At 40.1% G+C, this 23,108-nt stretch overlaps 1 protein-coding gene across 3 annotated transcripts in view; it reads left to right on the plus strand.

Annotated features, from left to right (window-relative positions):
- The window catches only part of ABCB11 (ATP binding cassette subfamily B member 11), an 82,318-nt gene extending 69,246 nt beyond the window's left edge, over positions 1-13,072 (plus strand). For 2 of the 3 annotated variants that reach the window (XM_060151454.1, XM_060151455.1), the window contains exons 22-27: positions 1,357-1,598; positions 4,329-4,485; positions 5,632-5,829; positions 10,131-10,337; positions 11,657-11,803; positions 12,872-13,072. In XM_060151454.1, coding sequence (XP_060007437.1) covers positions 1,357-1,598; positions 4,329-4,485; positions 5,632-5,829; positions 10,131-10,337; positions 11,657-11,803; positions 12,872-13,072 — 1,152 coding nt within the window. Of the gene's footprint in view, positions 1-1,356; positions 1,599-4,328; positions 4,486-5,631; positions 5,830-10,130; positions 10,342-11,656; positions 11,804-12,871 lie in introns of all 3 variants that reach the window. The other variant, XM_060151456.1, reaches the window with a different exon arrangement.
- The last annotated feature ends 10,036 nt before the right edge of the window (positions 13,073-23,108 follow it).

The raw sequence follows: 23,108 nt of genomic DNA on the forward strand, positions 1-23,108 counted from the left end.
TTCATATATGCCTCTGATGATATGAGATTGAGCAGGTGTGGAGAAATAGTGGGGAAAACACAGAGGGTTACATGTTCAGTTTCCTGTCAAACAGTTATTTCTTATACGTCCCAGTTAGGTGTAGTATTCTCCTTTGCAAGGGAGGATAGTTCACTTTCCTCTTTATTTGGTCTTTTCAGCTTAATGGTTTCTCCAGGTCATGCCAACCACACAGAGAGGAGTTACTATCTTTTTAATGGCACATGCTTTTAACTTTCACACTTCAGTGTCTGCCTGACTTGTGGCAAATGTCTTTCCCAAAGAGAACCATGAGATATACACAGTTTAGGTCTCGAATACACTTAGGCTTTAGCTATGCACTTTTTTTTTTTTTTTTTTTTTGCGGTACGCGGGCCTCTCACTGCTGTGGCCTCTCCCGTTGCGGAGCACAGGCTCCGGACACGCAGGCTCAGCGGCCATGGCTCACGGGCCCAGCCGCTCCGCAGCATGTGGGATCTTCCCGGACCGGGGCACGAACCCGCGTCCCCTGCATCGGCAGGCGGACTTTCAACCACTGCGCCGCCAGGGAAGCCCAGCTATGCACTTTTAAGAGTATGTTCTAATTAAATCTGGTTATCAGAGGTAAATGAAGATATGGTGGCATGGACAGATATCAGGGATAAAGAATCATGCACACACACATATACACACCCTCACCTTTTAACAAATTTACTCTAAACTAGGTTTTTTCTCTTTAAAGAGGAAATGTGAACATCGCCCAAGTAGGCAGAAGCCAAAAGAATTTCGTATGCCGATAATAGGAAGTAGCCCACTTTAGTACCTTTTTTAGGATAGGACCGTAATTCAGAAACAGTGGTTATTTACCTTAGAGCAGGGATTGAAACAAATACAAATTTGTAGTATAGACTAAAAGATAAACTTCATACTCAGTTTTAATCTATCTTATATAGTATTTGGTCATAATTTTTTAAGAAATAGAATCTAATATTTTAGGTTTCTATTATTAAACAATCTTTTTCTCTCAGACACATTTAAAGATACCATTTTGAACATTTCAAATGAATTCACAAAGATAGCCTTGTGTGCCATTTTTCCCCCTCTTCTCTCTTCCTCAACAAGTAGAGGCAACAAAGCCATGTTAGGATCAAGTAGAACTTGTGTTGAACTGATAGAATGTCTCAGGGTCCAGTCAGATTGATCTCCAGCAACTTCTCTATGTTCCCAGATGATGCCCCCATCTGTGCTGTATACTGCCTTCTGTCATTTGCACCAGATCTAATCCATGTAACGGTTGAAAATGTCATGAAAGCAGTTATCTCTGCTCTTTTATTTCTAAAACTCTTTTTCATTCTTCAGATTACAAACGAAGCCCTCAGTAATATTCGCACTGTGGCTGGGATTGGAAAGGAGAGGCAGTTTATAGAAGTGTTTGAGACTGAACTGGAGAAGCCATACAAGACAGCCATCCGAAAAGCAAATGTTTACGGATTCTGCTTTGGTTTTTCCCAGTGCATTGTGTTTGTTGCTAATTCTGCTTCCTACAGATATGGAGGTTACTTAATTCCCAATGAGGGGCTCCATTTCAGCTATGTGTTCAGGTGAGGACTACCTGGCCAGAGTCATAAAAGATCAGCACTCCAGGGAGGAATGGTCTGGTTCTATCCGTTAGCTTCTGCTGCTTAAACCATCCCAAACATGGTGTCTTAAACAGCTCAGATTAATATTTCTTAAAGATTCTGTGTGCTGTCAGGGTGGTTCTTCTGGACTGGGCTGACTCAGTCAGGCTTCTGAGTGCCCTTCTTTCTCCACATGGCCTCTTAGCAGCTGAGCTTGTTTTCTTCACATTGTGCTCTCGGAGTTCCAAGTGCAACAGAAGATTGCAAGACCCAACATGCAAGCACTTGCCAACTCTGCATGCATCACTTTTTCTGATATCTTCTTTGGCCAAAGAAAGTCATACGACCAAGTCCAGATTCAGAGAAAAGAGGAACGGACCCCATCTTTTGATGAGAGGATCCGATAAGTGTTTCTCCTTTACTCTCTCACATGGCTATCACATGGCACTGACACCTGATGGCTGTCCTACAGTTCAATTTATCCTGACACTATTTACCTGGAGATAGTGTTGGGTCCTCCCACAGGTTAAGGGCTCAGTCCTACAAGACTGCCCCTCCCCCAACCCTCCACACCAAAGCAAGTCCAGGTCATCACCTGTGCTTCTGACCAACAAGCTGTAGACCCAAGGTTCCCATGACCTCATCCTCAGCTTTGATTAATATGCTAGAGCGGCTCACAGAACTCAGAGGAACATGTACTTACTAGATTACCAGTTTATTACAAAAGGATACAACTCAGGAACAGCCAGATGGAAGAGATGCATAGAGTGTGGTATGTGGGAAGGGCTTGGAGTTTTCATACCCTCCCCAGGAATGCCACTCTCCTCAAATCTCCACGTGTTCACCAGCCCAGAAGCTCTTTGCACCCTGTCTTTTGGGTTTTTATGGAGACTCCATCACGTAGACCTGACTAATTAAATCATTGACCATTGTCGATTGAACTCAATCTCCAGCCTCTCCCCTCCCCTGAGGTTGGGGAAGGGACTGAAGTTCCACCCCTCTAATCGCATGGTTGGCTCTCCAGGCAACCAGGCCCCATCCTTAGGTTATCTAGAGTTTTTACCAAAGTCACTTCATTAACAAAAGACACCTCGGTCCTCTCAAAACTTGGGAAATTCCAAGGGTTTAGGAGTCTGTGCCAGGAACTGACAAAAGACCAATATAGTTTTCTTATCATAAGTCACAATATCGCAGAGGAATAAAAAAACTGTATTGCAAAAGGGTGTGTACAGAGTAATAGGACAAATTAAGCATTTTCACAATCTACCATACTGGTTAATGCTGAGAAAATCTAAAGTCCTTGAATAAGATGGTTCCTAGAACTACCTTATTTGAGCTCTACTTCTTGTAAAGAAGGCACATGTCTAGCTGACTCTTCCTAGGTAGAGACAGCAAAGACTAGTCAGGGGAATTTTGTTCTTTTGTTTATAGCTGGAGTCTGCTCTTCTAATAAGTTTAGCTTTGAGTCCAGTTTCTCACATTTCCAGACACCTAAGTGTGTCAGGGTACCAAGGGACTGGGTGCACATGCATATAGGTGTGGCGTGATGGGGCAGGGAACCTTGAAAAATGCGGGGGAGACGGTCTGAGAAAGCCTTGGAGGGCATTAGGAAAATCAGCCCTAAAAGAAATCTCTTCTCCAGCCACGAGTTCTGTCTGCTCGCCCTCTATCTTCTTCTAGAAATATAGAAGAAATTTTTTTCTCCTGCCCCACTATGCCCACCTCAACCAGGAAAGTCTCCTTTCTAAATTTTTGCATATGTAGAGCTACTAACCCCAAATCAGAAATCACAAACTCTTGACTTGTTTAGTTTATGTAAGACTTTTGAAGAATTATTTGCCGACGTGTAAAAATTGGGACACTGCAGAAAGCTCCCAATTTCTGGCTTCTCTTTAAAAAATGAAAGATGACCTTCCATCATTTCCTATTTTATTCCGGGTGCTTGTCATAGCTTTAAATTTTGGACTGGGCTCCTAGAGATGTCTGGCTTTGCCAGTCTGGCCTAAAACAATTTCTGCTTATGAACTGAGCAGTAAAACACACAGAGACACCCCACACCACACCACCCACACTGAGGCAGGGCCCATGGTGCATTGCAGTGCAGGTGGACAACTTCGGGGGGCGCCCCTCGCAGCATGGTCTATAGAGCAAAAGGGCTATCTCTTATCACGTTTATCATTCATTTATTTATTCACTTATTTGCTCGTTAATTATACACACATTGAGGCTGGGACAAGTAGAAGGATACAGGCAATTGCATCATGTTGTCTGAAGCATGAATTACATGCTTGCTTGGTACAGAATTGGTGCTTATATCGCCAATAATTGTCTTTTACACATTAATCATAGATTCATAGAATGTTAACATTGTAAAAATGCAACCCAATCCAGTGATCTTTCAACCTCCGTCTTTTTTTTTTTTTTCCTAAGAAGTCTTTTTTCCTCAAACAAATTTTTTTAAAAATGCTGTTGTAGTTGAAGCAGGGTTTGGAGATCTGAGCCCCCTTTGTTCAATCCTCCCCTCACCCTTTCTTCTTAGAACACAATTTGAAAAAGGCTAATCTCTCCAATCTCCCATTCCCAGACAAGTCTAAAGAGACCTGCTCAAGGCTGCTCGGTCCTTTCCAGGGCTAGACCCCCAAACTCCTGCCTCTTAGGCCGTGACACCAACCACACCGCGCCCTTTCTACCTGGGTGTCTGTCCAACTACAGGGTGATCTCTTCAGTTGTACTGAGTGCGACAGCTCTTGGGAGAGCCTTCTCTTATACCCCAAGTTATGCCAAAGCTAAAATCTCAGCCGCACGCTTTTTCCAACTGCTGGACCGACAACCCACAATCAAGGTGTATAGTAGTGCGGGTGAAAGATGGGTAAGTACAGAGGGGTAAGAGGGTAGTGGGGGAGGCTTCTGTGTGTGTGCAGAGCAGCCATTGGGGCTGGTTATTCAAGACCACTTATCTTCTAAATTCTGCAGTGTATGGGTGAACTCATATGCCCTCGGAATGGACAGACAGTAGATTTACAAATGTAAAGGAATGAAGTACCTTAGCATTAAAAGTTCTTCATAAAGCTGGAACTTGAATAAGGCAATGATACCCAGTGAATACTTGTTTTATAGTACACAGGTACTGTAAAACACACTTAGTTCCGGAATGAATGAAGCTACGTGTCTTTTGAGACCTACCCAACCACCAGGATTTCTACTGATATCCTGGTACGGAATGTAGAAAAACCAGTTTCTCCTGTCCGATAATACTGATTTAATTCATGTTTCTCTGTGTTCCACATGAGTTCATGTGGACTCCCAGAAAATTATTTTGATCTCAATGAAATATCACTTTTTCTAATTGATAGTCCCTACAGGTGTTTTTTAATCTTCCCTGCCTAATTTTTAATATCCCAGTATGTTCAAGAGAGCCAAAAACCCCTAAACCCCAGTAAAGTCAACTAAATTCAGAAATCTTTTAAAATGGGTCAAATGCCCTATTTCTCCTTCAGCTCAATCAAAGGTAAGTCTCTGTGTGGTTTATTAAATATCTGTCCATTTCTAGAGTTTACACGTCAGAGAGTACAACTCAAGGTATTTCACCTTTGCAATTCAGGGCTCAAGTAACTTTCTGTGTAAGTCATTTCAAGTGTAATGCTATTATTTTAAATCTCTGGGGGAACAGAGCTGTAGGAATTTGCACAGTTACTGGCTTCTGTGATGTAATCATATCCTCTATTTTCTTCCATGCAGCATGTCAAAGAATGGGTGACAAGGAAATCCCCTTAGGGTAGAATGGGAATAAGAGATCAAATATCTTTAAATTCAATGCTCAAGCCTCCTTTTATTCTACGTCTGCTGGAATAGGGACTAGAATGCCATTTCATTAAGTTGCTGTCTTTGTACTTTGCACTTCAGCAGCTTGGTGCTGAAGGTATCTTAAGCAAGGATTTAAAACTCAGGCTTATGTGCATTTTTAATAGTCTAGATTCTAGTAGAGCATATATAATTCTAATCTTCCCATCCACAGGACAACTTCCAGGGGCAGATTGACTTTGTTGACTGTAAATTTACATATCCTTCCCGACCTGATATACAAGTTCTGAATGGCCTCTCAGTGTCTGTTGGTCCAGGGCAAACCCTGGCATTTGTTGGAAGCAGTGGATGTGGTAAAAGCACCAGTATTCAGCTGTTGGAACGTTTCTATGATCCTGACCAAGGGAAGGTGGTAAGCAATGCAAAATTCTCAATGCATTTGAGAATTTGGCTTTCTGCAGAGTATCTCCAACCCCTAAAAGTCATCTTCAAGGTTGTGTCTTGCCAGACTCATTCCAAAGCGCTTGCCTTGGACAGTATTTTCCAGTTCCAGTCATTTGCTGGTTGACCTGATTCTACCTCACAATTTCTAACATTATAGTCTTCCCAGTTCCAGATGGTCTGCTGCCCAGTTAGGCAAAGAAAACTGCAAAGCTGGAGATGAGTGTACTTAACAGAAGCATTCACTTACCTGTAAATGGGGCAGAAAGTGCAGACTAATCAGGAAACTAATGACTGGGAATGGAAAAAGTGGGGGTGATAAGAAACACAATGATAAATGAGTAAGAAAGGGAATTTAGTATGAAAAATCCGAGACAATCCTGGTTCAAGAAGCTAAAGTCTAAATAATATAAGGACCTCACATTGGTAGTCATATTCCATAAATCTTTGGTTAGGATGTTTGAAAAATTGGTGGTTTGCTTTGTTGCTTATTTTCCACAGAATTTCTTCCTCTTTTCTCTTCTTTTCTTTTTCCTTTCTATTTTTTCCAAATAATATATGCAAAGGAGCACAAAGTAAAATAAGAAAGATTTGTTAAAAAAAAAAAACAAAACCAACCCCTTATTCCACCCTTTCCACCCCCCATTCTCCATTTTCCTGCTCAAAGGCAACTATCTTTAACCACTTTATGTTTTTAGATCTCCCAATGATTACCTCAGAGTCCCTAAATAATATGCTTATGCTGCTGTTTCACAATTTAACGAATTTAGACCCTCTGTTGATTTATTCTCAAGAGATGGAAATTTAGCTTACCCTCACTTCTCCCCCTCCCTTTACCCACCTCCTCCCAATATGGTTACATTACTTTTAAAAGTTCTTTTATTTGTAAATTTAATCAATACAATTCTGTTTCTTTTCGATCACCTATAGATAACATCTCTTGAATTCTCATTTTCTAAGATGAGAATATTAGCAATTCTACCTCTATTTTCACCTCTTCCTCCCTCTTTTTACCTCTCAAGTCCTAATAACTATACTTTTATATTATCTTTTTTTTCTTTAATTGGAGTATAATTGCTTTACAATGTTGTGTTAGTTTCTGCTGTATAATGAAGTGAATCAGCTGTATGTATACATATATTCCCTCCCTCTCAGACCTCCCTCCCTCCCCCTCCCCCACCCCAACCCCCCATCTGGGTCGTCACAGAGCACCAAGCTGAGCTCCCTGTGCTATACAGCAGGTTCCCACTAGCTATCCCTTTTACACATGGTAGTGTATTTATGTCAAACCTAATCTCCCAATTTGTCCCACCCTCCCCTTCCCCCACTGTGTCCACATGTGTCTGTTCTCTACATCTATGTCTCTATTCCTGCCCTACAAATAGGTTAACTATTTTTCTAGATTCTACGTATATGCGTTGATATACGATATTTGTTTCTCTCTTTCTGCCTTACTTTACTCTGTATGACAGACTCTAGGTCCATCCACATCTCTACAAATGACCCAGTTTCATTCCTTCTTATGGCTGAGTAATATTCCATTGTCTATATGTACCACATTTAAAATATATATATAAAATGCTTACCTTTTGTTTATAACATTTATTATCTTTCACGCTTTTACTCTAGGTTGATTCTAAAAGTTGAAAATCTATTAACAACTTTTATTATGGCTAAGTAAATATTGTTCATCTCATAGTTAAGTAGTGAGGTACATTAGCATTACATTTTTCTTTCTTGATTGTTTTTCTGAAAGACTTTCTTTTTTCTTGCATTCTCTGCCTTTATAAAATCTTTAGTTTCTTCCAATGTCTCTCTCCTGATACCTATTCAGAGGAACCTGCTTCTTTCCCTTATTTCTGCCACTGCCTGGACTAATTACATCCTACACCTGCTGAACAACTGTCAGCCTATGAGTTTCCTGCAGTATCTTTTGCATTAGATCCATTATTTCCTAGTTCCCCTATCTTCCTCTTTCTTCAGTTTTCTGTCCCATTTTGTTGGAGTGCGTCTGCAAGTAGTTTTCTAAGAAATGATTCAGAGTTGTGGGTCTGATTGATTATTTAATCCTTCTTTTTTGAAAAAGGACTTTCTGATATCCCTGAATAGTATAATCTTCATTGCAATGAGGATAGATAACATCATGAGAAATGCTGAAGGAAAACAAGAAAGCAAGCAAACAGATAGTGGTAAAATCCAGGAAGTTATGAAAATAAGGAGTAAGAGTTGATTATCTGTAGTTTATAATCACTTTTATTAATTTTAGGTAAAGAGATTTTAATTTGTTTGAAAGTATTTGGTGATTGATGAATCTAGAAAGTACGTTGCACTGGGAGTCTGATCTCTACAAAGGAGAGGATCTAGTTTCCCCAAATGTCAGATCTTTCATGTCTATCACCCAGATAGACTGTGAACTACATGACATGCAGGGACCTGAATCCTTCATGTTTGACTTCTTCAACATTAACATGTATATTAAGTATATTTCTCTGAATGTACTCAGTGAATGTTCTGGTCACAGGTAGAAAGCAATGCCCATGAAGAAATCAGTTTGATTCCTTGCATTTCATAGACACAATATATTTTGTTACATCATCGTAAAATGTTTCTACAAACATTTTTCAGTAGGAAAAATACCACCGTTAATGCAATTTTTAAAAATCCTCTTTGCTTTTAAGGAAACTAACAAACGCAAACATTCAACGTTTTCAACATTTAATTGGGTACCTGTGATGTGCCCAGCATTGCATTAGGCCCTGTGAGAAATTCTAAGGAGCATGAAGCATGTCTTATGTCTTCTAGGAGCTTACAATACTGGCATATAGACAACAATTAGCAAACAGCTCCAGTATTTAATTGTTAAATCGTGCTTTGCAGTCTATAAGTACTATGGAAAACGCATAGAGGAAGATGAGCGAGGGCTAATTGTTGAAGAATGCCTTATATTTTTTCTAGTAGTGTTTGTTTTTTACACTGTGAAAAAATTATCTAAAACATCATATATTTACACCATTTAATATAATCTTTTTCTGAAATCATGGGGCCAAATACTTTACAGTATTACGGTATGTGAGACATACTGTACCTTTACTATTCTAAGCCTTTTAAGTGAAAGAGCTCAAATGGTAGACATATGAGTTCCTGTAATTAACTGCCTAGATAGATCATGAGTTCCTAAAAAACAGAGATTTTTTCTTTCTTTCTTTATTATTGTTTTAACATTTTTATTGGAGTATAATTGCTTTACAATGTTGTGTTGGTTTCTGCTTCATAACAAAGTCAATCAGCTATACGTATACATATATCCCCATATCTCCTCCCTCTTGTGTCTCCCTCCCACCCTCCCTATCCCACCCCTCTAGGTGGTCACAAAGCACCGAGCTGATCTCCCTGTGCTATGCAGCTGCTTCCCACTAGCCATCTATTTAACATTTCGTAGTGTATATAAGTTCATGCCACTCTCTCACTTCATCCCAGCTTACCCTTCCCACTCCCCGTGTCCTCAAGTCCATTCTCTACATCTGCGTCTTTATTCCTGTCCTGCCCCTAGGTTCTTCAGAACCACTTTTTTTTTTTTTTTTTTAGATTCCATATATATGTGTTAGCATACGGTATTAGTTTTTCTCTTTCTGACTTACTTCACTCTGTATGACAGATTCTAGGTCCATCCACCTTACTACAAATTATTTTTTCTTTATATAGCATACAAAAGACTGTCTAGCATGGTGCCTTTGTGGCAGGTAATTCAATATATGTTTGTTGGTTGACTAAGTGAATAAATGTACTCCTTTCTTACTGGGGTCTGTTATCTCAATTATTCAGAGGTTAGTATCAGTGAAATCAAGGAAACAGGTTTGATTCTTACATTGTCCAACAACTTTACATAGGAAACCCCATTTCATAACCCATGGAGTCTCAAAATTGAGCAATTCTGTATACTTGGAGAGGATGTGCTGCACCAAAGGATAAGGGGAAGTTGTTTTTTTTTTTTTAACTAGATACTGTCTGGAGTGCCTTTCCTGTTTGTATAATACTACCCATAGAACTAGAACTTGGGAAACAAACAACCATGTCTGATCACAACTTTGACACCACTTCTGGCAGACACCACCTCCAGAGGTCAAAGGCAACATAATTTATTTCCAAGAATCCTTAGATTGTTGTCTGTTAAGCAAAGCAAATATCTTGCATAACACTAACTCTAGGATACAAACTTTCCTCACTGCTGGAATTCTAAAACTCAGTGCCCTGGTTGTCACCTCTGTTTGGCAGATGATAGATGGGCATGACAGCAAAAATGTAAACGTCCAGTTTCTCCGCTCGAAGATTGGAATCGTTTCCCAGGAACCAGTGTTGTTTGCCTGTAGCATAGTGGACAATATCAAGTATGGAGACAACACCAAAGAAATCCCCACGGAAAAAGTCATAGAAGCCGCAAAGCAGGCTCAGCTGCATGACTTTGTCATGTCCCTTCCAGAGGTGGGTACCAAGTCAGAGTCATTCCCTATGACAGACAGGGAGGAAGAGAGGTAGAATGACTAAAATGTATTATGACTGTGGCTCACGGAGAAGGTCAAAGGCAACACAACTTATTTCCCAGTGCCCTGAGATCGTCTCAGTCTTTTACGCAAAATGAATGTCCTTCATCAACATAATCTTTAGTTTTGGAAAGTAGTATGTTATCCAACGCAAAGGATGCTCTATTCCTTGTTGTAAGTGAAGCAGTACCACATTGAGCATCAGCTTAGCATAACGGAAAAACATCCTGAGATTTGGAACAGACATTGATTTGAATCCAAGCTTGGCCACTTTCTAGTGTAAAGTTACTTCTGTAACAATTACTTTTCTGAGACTCAGTCGTCTACAAAATGCAAAAAATAACAGAATGAGAGAGCACACATAATAGCCTCAGAAAGAAAGCTGCTGCTGTTACTATTATCACCATGATCATTTCATTACTTGGCAGCAACTCCTGTGCGTGGTGGGTAAGTTGCATTTGCCTTGGAGTTCCTCACTTTCCCAGAGCCAAGTTTGAATGTAGTGTGATATTGACTCTGCTTTTTTCCATCCACCAAGGGTCTTTCTTGGTGGTTGATCACTAAGAAAATTAAGACATGGAAACTGAAAAATAGTAATCGGGAGAAAATGATTTCTGTAAACATTAAATGATAAGCTGGCTAGAATAGTTAGTACAGTACCTGATGCATAGTAAATACTCTGTGAATGTAACTGTTTTTTACGTAGGCGTCAGGTAGGGATTTTCCTTCATAATTTCATCTAAAACAACAAATATGTTAACTAGTTATGAAGCTCACAGAAATTTAAATAATTTGTTCATGATCACAGAGCTGGTATGCAGCAAGAGTGAAGATTGAAAGTTAGGCTTGTGTTCCAGAATGAGGCTACCTCAACAAGGGAATGGACCAGGAGATCTCTTGAAGGCCCTTATATGCCTAGGATCATTCTGTCTTGGAAAGATCGTCCAGACAGGAGTTGAGAAATCAGGGAATCTTAAATCAGGGAGGATCTCATACGCAAGGAGAAAGAGATCAAAAATACAAACCTAAAAGAAATGCAGAGAAAGGGATACAAAGTCCCCGTGTTTCCCAACATGAAAGGTCATAAAACGCCATATTTTTTTAATATGCCTAAATGGATTTGACATCCTTTATACAAATTATTCCCAATTTCAAAAAAAACAAATTGTTTAAATCCTCAGAGGGGTCATTGATGTGGGCTCCCTATAGCACAGGAACAATGGCTATTTCTGGTTCTCAAACTTACCATATTTTTTCCAGAAATATGAAACTAATGTTGGGTCCCAGGGGTCTCAACTCTCTCGAGGGGAGAAACAACGCATTGCTATTGCTCGGGCCATCATACGAGATCCTAAAATCTTGCTACTAGATGAAGCTACTTCTGCCTTGGACACAGAAAGTGAAAAGGTAGGTACTGACTTTCTAAAGTCTTAGATCATTATAAATGAGTTTTTTGCTGTAATATTTGTCCTTATAAAATGGCAGTATTGTTAATTTTCTGATTCATTAATAGTAGAAATTGCCACTCCTTTGTAGCGCCCAAAGACAATAGTCTAGAGAAAGTGATTTAAAATAGGATTGCTTCAAATAAAAAAATTTTTTTCACTTTAAAATAAGAATTGTTTTTAAGATTGTTTAGACTAGGTGACACTTTTTTCATGGGCAAATAATGAGCTTTCTTAAATAAAATAAAATAATCCAGGCCATCTGATAGGTATTTCATATTTTATAGTTCTAAAGTTCCATGGCAGAGCAGGTGGGAAGCATACAACACAAAGTTAGAGGCGGTAATTGATGTGCAGTTTGCATGAAAGGAAATGTAATTGGGCGAAACACAATTATGAAATTTACCATTTAGAATTAACTCCTTAAAAGTCAGGATTCTGTTTTGGAGAGAGCTAAAATGTCCTCAATGAGGAACAGTATCAGGAGTGACCTTTTTTTTTTTTTTCCTGCGGTACATGGGCCTCTCACTGCTGTGGCCTCTCCCGTTGCGGAGCACAGGCTCCGGACGCGCAGGCTCAGCGGCCATGGCTCACGGGCCCAGCCGCTCCGTGGCATGTGGGATCTTCCCGGACCAGGGCACAAACCCGTGTTCCCTGCATCGGCAGGCGGACTCTCAACCACTGCGCCACCAGGGAAGCCCAGGAGTGACCATTTAACTGTTACCTTACATTGTTTCCTTGGTTTCATTTTAGCAAACTAGACCCTCAAGTATTGTAAAATTACTTTGTGATCTTGTAGTTTGGTTCATTCTGGCTTCACTGAAATTTTTCAGCTTGTAGACTGCAATTTAAGTCACTGATGCATTGCATTCAGCAAATATTTATTTAATCCTCTCTCTCCTGTCAAGCCTTTGGGTTTAACCCCTGAATATAGAGATGTTAATCAGGTGGTATGAAACAGAACTCTCGTGATGGTGGGCCAGGGAACAAGCATGCGTCTTTGCATCAACTTTCCATCTTCCCTTTGCAGACGGTGCAGGTCGCCTTGGACAAAGCCAGAGAAGGTCGGACCTGCATTGTCATTGCCCATCGTTTGTCCACCATCCGGAACTCGGATATCATTGCTGTCATGTCACAGGGGATAGTAATTGAAAAGGGGACCCATGAAGAACTGATGGCCCAGAAAGGAGCCTACTACAAACTAGTCACCACAGGAGCCCCCATCAGTTGACCTGACTTGAGAACTTCATGCACAGTTGGTGCACCAATTACAGAAGTGCTGTGGGGTTTTTTGTTTGTTTGTTTTTCTTTAAGCAGAAATAGTGATATTTTACTTTTACAGACGTGGTCATACATTGGCATCCGAGCTAATTTCTAATGACTTTCAATAGTAATTTAGTTTTAAGTGTCTGTATATAGAAAATGAAAGAAACTAGGGTCAGTGGCAGTGAGAATCCAGTGTCAAGCAGCTGCTCAGCCATCACCCAGTGCTTTCTCCATGCAGGAGCCAGTCCCAGTTACTACGTGGGTATTAGCAAGACTTGGAGGAAATGAGACTTTGAATTTCTCAGGGACAGAGAACCATCCTTTGCATTTTTGAACCCTCAGTGTACACAAAGCCTGGTCGAGAATAGGCACTCGACAAATGTTTACTGAGCTGGGCCAAGATCATATGGAGAAGAACAGAAGGACTGAAGACCAACTGTATTTTTTGACTGAAGTTTTCTTGCATGTGAAAGCAGATTCTTTTATGTCTAAGGATGAAGATGGGGAAAGGAGGACTTTGATACTCTGGATGCCGTCAGGCTGAAAGGGGCAGAAAAAGGCAAGTATTAGCAGGAGCTTAGCAGTCAGGGATGTTGATTTATAGATTCAAGGTGTAGTATGTGGGTGGTGAAGTCCCCATTTACTGGACTAGATTCTGCCAGTGTCCCTGGAGCAGGGGGCTCTATCCCAAGCCTTGTCCTCCTCCACATTGGTTGCTGTCCTTTGTTTCTTCAAATCCCAGCCTGAAATGAAAATAGTGAATTTTACCTTGTATAAGTGTTTTCTTCCTATGGCCAACAAGTGAAATTCTGCCTACAAATTAAGCCTGAGCTATTGTATATTGAGGTATATTATTTGTTTCTGGTCCAGTGTTTCCTGGTAAATAACCACACAGGTGGTTTAACAGGTTAACTAGTTAGGTCAGGAGCATTGATGGTTGCAAAGTCACGGAGGGAGAGGGTGGAGGACAGCATTCTAGTTAAGTTATGACAAATGGCAGTGTCAAGTAAGTTGCAGAATAAAAATGCCATGAGAAGGAATTAAGCTTTGCAGTAAGCATGTGCTCATCTTGTAATATTGAAGAAAGAAGACCAAAATCTGTTTAAGTTTGCATTTCAGAGAGGAGGAACATAAGCTCTGTGCTGGGAGGCTGCCAGTTTCCTGGAATAGAATGTATGGGGTGAGAAAAATGGATGATTAAGAGTTATTTTTTAGGGGTTTCCCTGGTGGCGCAGTGGTTAAGAATCTGCCTGCCAATGCAGGGGACAGGTTCAAGCCCTGGTCGGGGAAGATCCCACATGCCACGGAGCAGCTAAGCCCATGAGCCACAACTATTCAGCCTGTGCTCTAGAGCCCACGAGCCACAACTACTGAGCCCACGTGCCACAACTACTGAAGCCTACATGTGCCACAACTACTGAAGCCCGCGCACTGCAACAAAGAGTGGCCCCCGCTCGCTGCAATTAGAGAAAGCCCACAGCCAGAAACGAAGACCCAATGCAGTCAAAAATAAATAAATAAATAAAAATTTTAAAGAAAGAGTTATTTTTTAAATAAGGTCCTTGGAAGTTATTGATGAGAGGGAAAATGTTGACTGGAGAAGGCTTGAAATGATTTGGGAAAAACATTGAATTACAACTTCAAAAATATAGAAATGAAGTTGCAAGTTTATTTTGCAACACCAGGAGTTCCAATGTCTTCATTTTTGTTCTGTATCCTGTATCACTCACAAAGATTTGGTTTCTACAGTTTTATATTGTTTCTCAGGTGATGGAGGGACTTGCCTAATCTGTTGTGTCTGACACTTATCTCGTCTTTCTGTAATTTCTAATGCTTTCAGGATGGGTTCTGCTGTGATCAAACTCTCCCTGTTACCCCAGTTAATAAAAGTTTACAGAAGAAAAAAATAGAAGGATTGGAAGATGAAGTTGGGGAAATTTCCCTGAGGGTAGGACAGAAAGAGATGAAGAGTTAGAAAATAAAATTTAGAGGAACAATTCAGGAGATGCAATAATTAGCTAACAGCAGTTCCAGAAAGACAGTGTAGAGAAAACTGAGGGGAAAAATGATTAAATAGTCCAAGAATATGTCCTGTAATTGAAGGATGTGAATTTCCAACTTTAAAGAGTTCACCAAGTGTAAAATAAAATAAATAAACAAAGATCCTACCTGGGCACACTATTATGCAATTTTGGAAAACTGGGGGAAAGGAGAAGATACTAAAATTTTCTAAGAGACATATAATAAAGAAACATAATGACATAGGATCTCTTGACAATGACACTAAAAGTCAGAAGACATAAAGATTTGCCTTCAGAATTCTGAGGGAAAAATTATCTCCATCCTGGAATTGTATACCTAGCAAACTATTCTCAAGAATGAGAGAGGCCTAAAGAAATTCTGTCATGTAAGTGTCTCAAAACTGCATGAAAGCAGATACCCATAAACCAGAAATGCTACTGTTTGAGAAAAAAATAGAAGAGTTGGCCTCCAGATCCTTTTGTATAGAAACACCTTTTCATACAGTTACTCTAAGTCTATTCTACATGTGCTGTTAGGAAATTGTTTCAATAAAAAGACTTTGAATTTAGTAGTGCAGTCATGCATGCAATTTTTTGGCAATCATACACTCACTTAAAAAGGTAGATCCTTTAATTTTTTGATGCTATGTCCTGAAAGAGGAAAATACATAGGATCATAATTAGGTATAGTTTGCCACATATTTATTCATGAATTAAATGTAAGTTTCCTATCCTAAGATAATATCAGAATATTCTATTCATGTTGTTTTAGGATCCTGCCTCATGTTTCCAACTAAGAGTTGGATCTATTAATATCTCTTATGCATGCAGAATCTCTCTGCAGTCAGAGCACATAAGGATATTAGTGCAGATAAAAAATTGCAAATTTGGTTGCTGTTTCCAAACACATTTTGAGATGAATTTACATATGCGTGTGTGCCATTATAAAATAAGCATTATGTCCATTTGTGTTTGCTGAAAATTTCCAGATCAAGTGAATAATCTCACCTGCCTATAAGAGACGTCAGGTGAAATTAACTTAAACGAAATTTGAAACACAATTCCAATTTCTTTCACACTGTATTCAATTAAATGTCAAATTAATTTAAATGGATAGACTGTAAATAAAGCAATGCACATGATTATCATCTAATTAGCACTGGCCAACATTATAATGTGCTCATTAGTGAGTTGTATGGTATCCTAAGGCTCATAATGAGTAACCAGGGTACGTGTGATTGGCATGTAGCTGTCTGGATGCAACTACTCAACCCGATAAATCAGTCCTAAGACAAACTGTGCAGTAGAAAAAGGAAGAAGAATATATAGCCAGTCAGTGAGTTGGCAGTTCCTTCCTTCCTGTAATTCAGGTACAGCTCCTACTCTCAGATACAAAGAGATAGATGTGAGAAGAACAGAATAGCTGGAGATAGAAAGGGAGCTGTTCACTGAAGGTGATCCAGAGCTAGTGTCTACAGTTAAGAATGACTACAGAAAAGAAAGAAAATTGTGCTATCTTACTGGTTGAGAGTATATATTCCTGGTATATCAAGTATGGAATCAAAGTAAGAGACGAGCAATGTTTTCATCAAATACCTTAGAGGGCTTTCCTGGTGGCACAGTGGTTGAGAGTCCGCCTGCCGATGCAGGGGACACGGGTTCGTGCCCCAGTCCAGGAGGATCCCACATGCTGCGGAGCGGCTGGGCCCATGAGCCATGCCTGCTGAGCCTGCACGTCCGGAGCCTGTGCTCCGCAAAGGGAGAGGCCACAATGGTGAGAGGGCCGCGTACCGCAAAAAAAAAAAAAAAACCTTAGAGTTTGAAAATTCAATTAATCATTTAAATATACCCCATAGTAACATTCACAAACCATTTCATTATTTAGAAAGCATCTTGCCTTCATAATTTTTGTGTGTTATTGTGAAACCATTTAGTAGGTTGCAGAGGAGGAAGGCAGCTATAAGTTGCATTCATTGTTATATACGTAAGAAGTTGTAGGTTGACACCCAATCCTACACCCCTTCCCTTGCTTACCCCTTGAGATAGAGGGGCCTCTGTCTAAGAGGTTGGAAAGTAAAATATTTACCTTCCCAGACTCCTTTGCAGCTAGGGTAAGCCATGTGACTGTTCTGGTCAATGAAATATAGACACAAGTCTCTATGGAGGCTTTCCCTTCTGGAACAAAGCCTGGGTTAAGAAAGCCCATTTGCATTCCCCTCTCTTCTTTCCTGGATGCACAGCAGCCATGCTGTGGCCATTTGGATAGAAGCCACACACTATGGATGGCAGAGCAGGAAGAAAGACAGAGCCTGACTCCTGGACATCCTTAGGCAGCTGTTGCAGCCTGGACTGCCCACCTCCAGCCAACCTGTTACACAAGAAAAAAACACCTCTCACTTGTATAAGCTACTGAAGTAGTTTGTCATAGTTGTAGTTTTTGTTGTTGATTATGGATTAACACACTCAGTAGATACACTTAGATTTTTATTAATAAAAAACGTTGAAACATAAGTATAAAGACAATAGAGCAATGTTGAAGTATTGATGTGTGCACAAATGACCTCAAAGTATGACTTTTATATCCAGAAGTATTCCAAAAACATTGAGTGAAAGAAGAAATTACTCAGTCTTTTTGCAAAAGTCACTGCTATGAGAAGGAGATGTCACTGGATGGATGTCCTTTGCAGCTCATTCTAGTGGTTTTTCGGGAACATACCATATACCCTGCTTTATTACACTTTAAGTGAATGAGGCCTTTACTTAGAAACTTAGTGTTTTGTGATTATGCTTTCTCATCCTCTCCCATTATAAAATTGGTCTCAGACTGGGAACGATCTGGATTCCATTGGCAAGATATAGCCAGAGTCGAAAAGAAAGTGATTCAAGAAGAGGATGAATTTGAAAGGGGGGCAGGCAGGGGTTTAGAAGAGACGGGGAATAATGTTACCAGCTAATTTGTAGCTGGAGACAGTGTCAATCCAAACCTTCCAAGCCCACAAGCCAGAGATATCCCTGGAGTCTACCCAGAGCCTGGAGCCCGTGGGGATCTACCCCAGGGAAAGGCCTATATTGAACCTTATCCTTGATTCTCTAGCACCTAAAGGCATTTAATAAGTGTTTGTCAGGTGAGTGGACAGAGGGGGTTAGAGAGAAAAAAGAGCAAAGACCGAAGGGGCCCTATTTGAGTCTGAGAAGATTTTAGAAGCTACGTGGAACTGAATCTCTAATTTAATTTAGCACGGTCATCCTCAGAAACCTTGGCATCATAAAATTTGGTGTTAGAATTTTTGTTGTATTCAAGAAGTACATTTCAACAGCCATATAGAATTAAAAAATAAATATTATCTTTATTTCTTTGAGACATCCACAATTAGTCCACAACAAACTTACTAAAATGCTATTTCAAAGTTCTAGCACTTTCCTCACATAGCAAGTTGGTTAAACCCTTCCTCCCACAGAGTGAATTTTCTTGTTCCCCTTCTCACTCAGCCTGTTACTGTACATATCCCATTAGTATCTCTTCCAGCAAGAAGAATTTCTTCTTTACGATGTTAAGGAAGGGGAAATGGAGCTGGTGATTTAGTTACAGGATTTCTTTTGTTAAGATACTCGAGCAGGAAGTCTGTGAATACTTTCATATGAATAATTTTGCCCTCTAAGATCAGTTACATTATTTCACGTCTCCATGCATCTCCTTTCATAGCGATACAATTCAGATACTAATAGGAATAGGGTGTTTTAAAGACTTAAATGTATTACATAAATCTAAAATTGTTTATTAAAGTAGCAAATTACAAAATGGAGTACACTTTAGAATTTACAGCCTTGTTCATTTGCATGTAAGTAAAATTTAATGTACTCTAGCTCTTCTTCCAGTTTTATTGAATGAAATCCTCAGAGTTGCAGAATGTCAGAGCTGGAAGGAACCTTTCATTCTAAGCCCATTTTAAACCCCTCATCTTAGAAACTGGTCAACTGAATCCACTAACATTAAATGGACTCCCAGTATCCTAGTGGTTAGACGCAGAGACAGGTTAGAACCCAGTCTAAGGACTCCATCCCGGGTGCTTGCTGCCAAACTCCAAGAAGTCTTTTGTACATCTATCTGTCTGTGAATTCTCTAGCACCTGCCCCCTTGAGTTCTGACACCTTTTGGGATCCATATAGGGATGTGCGGTACCATCTCTTGATTGGCCAGCATGAGCAGGGCACCAATACTCCAATGCTAAAAGGATAAGATGCACACAAAAATCTCACAAACTCGGACAGGAATGTTGACTTCCCCCTTGTTAAGTCAATGCAATCTTCAAATAGAAAGGCAGCAGGGCCTCTACAATTTCTTTCACTCAAAAAAATTATAAAAAGGCGGAGTTTGGAATGATTCTGTAGAAAAAGAGATCTCGAGGAGCAGATGCTTTCAATGAAGAATTACTGAGTTTGAGGGCAAGGGTGGCATCTAAGAAAGGCAGTGATGGGTGAACTCAGTGCCCACCTTTAGAAAACCCCTTCCATTAATGGCAGTGCGTGTGAGCAGGGATGACAGTCTGGCCAGTACTGTTCCCAAGACTGAATTCAAGAAGAAGTCAAGTCTTTGAACAGAAGTTGGGGCGTGATTGGCCCAACTGATATGGAAGGCAGCGGGGAGCTAGAGGAGAAGGAAGCTCTTCATCTTAATCAGCTCTGGGTTACTTTCCCAGGCACTTATGTGGACTGCACCTCCTGTGGAGTGCCCAGATTGTCCCAGGGCAGTGGTTTCTGCTCTCGCTTGGGCCAGCACTGGAGATGGGCCAAGGTGGGTGAGAGCGATCGCCCCCGTTGGCAGCCCCCGATCTGTGCCACAAATCCCGCTCGGCAGGACCACAGCTGCCACTCTTCTCATTACCTTCCCTGGGTCCCAGCAGCTTCTTCAGGACATAGTGTTTTGAGGGGAAAATATCACAGTTTTTGAGCAGAAGATAGATTCAGAAATCACCTGGCAAAATGTTCGAAGAAAAGATTCTAAGAAATTAAAAACCAAATAATTAGTCAGCTTTGTGTTAACCTTTATAACCCCAACCTTTGAATTTCTTCCCTCCTTGAGTGCAATCACATTTGTGCTACCAAAAGAAATGAAATGCGATTTCTTCCAAGTCATTACTGTGATCTCCATCAAAGAACAGCAAAGACAGTAATTAGTACTCCACACCAAATCAGCCTCACATTTGACATAAATTGCATTTGTCCTCTGCAGAGCTAAAAGGAAGCGTTTCTAATTCTTAGAATTTTCTTATGAGTTGCTGTCATTTGGCAGAAGTTGCTGGAGTGTTGCTTCTTACAGACCTTTCTTGTTGTTAACTGTTTTTTTTTTTTTTAAGAAAAACAAAATGAAGACTTCAAAAAATAAACAAATAGCACTACTTTACCTTCAGTGTGGAATCACCATCAGAAAGCCTTAAAGGTAAGGGGAAGGAAAAATTAGGAACACCACCTTAGTTTCTTGGCAGCGTTGAGGTCCATTCTTCCAGAAAGCTGTTTGCAATTTCCAGAGAGGCTAGGACAGTCAGTCAACAAGGACCAAATCCTCAGGTGCAACTAGATACCAGCGATCCTTTTTGAATACATTTTGAATATCTTCAGAAGTACTGATATCCAGCATATGGGTATGAGAGACCCAGACAAGCAGGAAAACTTGGTCAGAAAGTCATCCAGCCATGTGAATATTGGATAAAGCTCCACTCAGTTTTGGCACCCTTCAAGGGTTTCTGGGGCACAGTGCAGGGAGGGGGAACTCAGACTCCCTGATTTGAGGTGACAGAGCTAAGAGTCCTGGGACACCAAAGCAGTTAGAGCTCACAGGACAGAGTAAGACAAGAGAGTTGCACAGAGAGAGACTCCCAGATCTGCAGAGGATTTCTCTCGAAAATGTAGCAGAGTTTACTATTAACTTTTTATGGTCACTTTAATCCTTCGAGCCCCAGAAATGTTTCGTGTCAGTTACCACACATGTTAAAATTTCTTTTAAAATGTGTGAAGATCACAATGGGAATTACTTCTCACCATGCATGTTTTGAACCTGTTGACAGTAACTATTATTTTTTTCATCTGGAAAGTAACATCCATGGGCTAATCAAAAGATCTCCTGGTTGGAATAAACATACCTTGTCCATGTTCCTCCAACAAACCACTGACACCTCAGTTTCTCCATATAGAATAAAGCAGTTAATATCGATTCATGCTGTCTCACAGGAATGTGGTACAGGTGACAACATAAAAATTTTTTTTTTTTTAGGGAAAGCACTTTGGGACTTGATCTGTGTTATCCGATTCAGTAGCCACAGACACATATGACTATTTAACTTTAAATTAATTAAAAGTAAATAAAATTTTTAAATGCAATTCCTCAGTTGTGTTAGCTGTGTTTCAAGAGTTTAATAGCTGTGGCTACCATACAGACACAGAACATTTCCATCATTGCAGAAAGTTCAATTGACGTGCTGGAATATACAGTCTTCATATCCTTAAGAAATGACTCACATTTTAAATACCAAGTCTTTTGACTTTCTCTTATACCAAGTTTTTTTTGTATGTATATGTACCAGTTTGATCTTGAATTTATTTACAGGGTGTGAATAAATATAAAGCATTTAGAGATATAACTTTGAGTTGAAAGGGCACCTTATAGTAATTTTTTAAATCACCCTTCTGTTGTACTGAAATAGGCATAGAGAAGGCATCAACTTAACCCGCTAAGGCAGATACCCATTCAAAATGTTGTCAAGGGGAAGGGATTCCCCACTCTTCTTGTTAATTTGCGTATCTTTTCAAATGTATGTTTCTCAAGTCACTTGTCTAGATTTTCTCGTCTTGAAAGCTCATGATATTGACATTTTTCTTCTGAATATGTAGATATGTGGACATTATGAAAATATGGTTATAGTTACAGTTAAGTCAAATAAGCTCAATTCCACTTAGTTTTGGCAAATAAATTGGAAGCAGAAGAGTCTTTTCCATCATTATTAAAGGCAGGCATTTTCGCCAAGGCTGTGAGAAGCTCTTCTTCTTGCTGCCTAAGCGGTTTCTTTCTTTCTTTTTTTAAATTTATTTTATTATTTATTTATTTTTGGCTGCATTGGGTCCTCGTTGCTGCGTGTGGACTTTCTCTAGTCGTGGCGAGCGGGGGCCACTCTTCATTGCCGTGCGCATGCTTCTTGTTGCAGTGGCTTCTCTTGTCGCTCAGCACGGGCTCTAGGCACGCGGGCTTCAGTAGTTGTGGCACAGGGGCTCAGTTGTTGTGGCTCGCGGGTTCTAGAGCGCAGGCTCAGTAGTTGTGGCGCACGGGCTTTGTTGCTCTGTGGCACGTGGGATCTTCCCGGACCAGGGGTCGAACCCGTGACCCCTGCATTGGCAGGTGGATTCTTAACCAGTGCGCTGCCAGGGAATTCCCTAGTTATCAACTTAAAGTCCAGAATTACTAGGTCCAATGAGGGGAAAAAAACTTTACTGAAAAATTTTTAGTATATTAATATTCCATCAATAATAATTTTCTGAAATAAAGCTGTGGCTTTTCATCACAGTTCAGTACACACAGAACCCAGCTAATAGATATAAGCATTTCATAGTTTTCCTGGGTTAGAGCATGACCTTAAGAAAGGCACTTGATTTCCCTGGTTTTGAAAGATTAGCTCCTAAAAATAAAGTATAAGGATGTCATAGTGAAGAGATAAACCTTTGGGGGGTAAATAATGTTCTAAGCCGAACATCTTCAGCAGAATTTATTAAAATATTGGAAAGCACTACCATAAAACAGAGACCAGGAGTTAAGCAGAGATTCAAGTCCAGACAGTAACCTGGCCTGTTTCCTTTCCTGTGGATATGTAACCATAACTAGAGCTACTGCTGGCCCCATCAAGACCCTGCTTGCATGGTCTAAGTCAAACAGCATATGGTATTTTAATGTCATTTCTGAAAAAATAGCTGATTTACATGGCAAACATCATAGAA

Source organism: Lagenorhynchus albirostris, chromosome 6 (assembly GCF_949774975.1).
Source record: "Lagenorhynchus albirostris chromosome 6, mLagAlb1.1, whole genome shotgun sequence".
NCBI lineage: Eukaryota > Metazoa > Chordata > Mammalia > Artiodactyla > Delphinidae > Lagenorhynchus > Lagenorhynchus albirostris.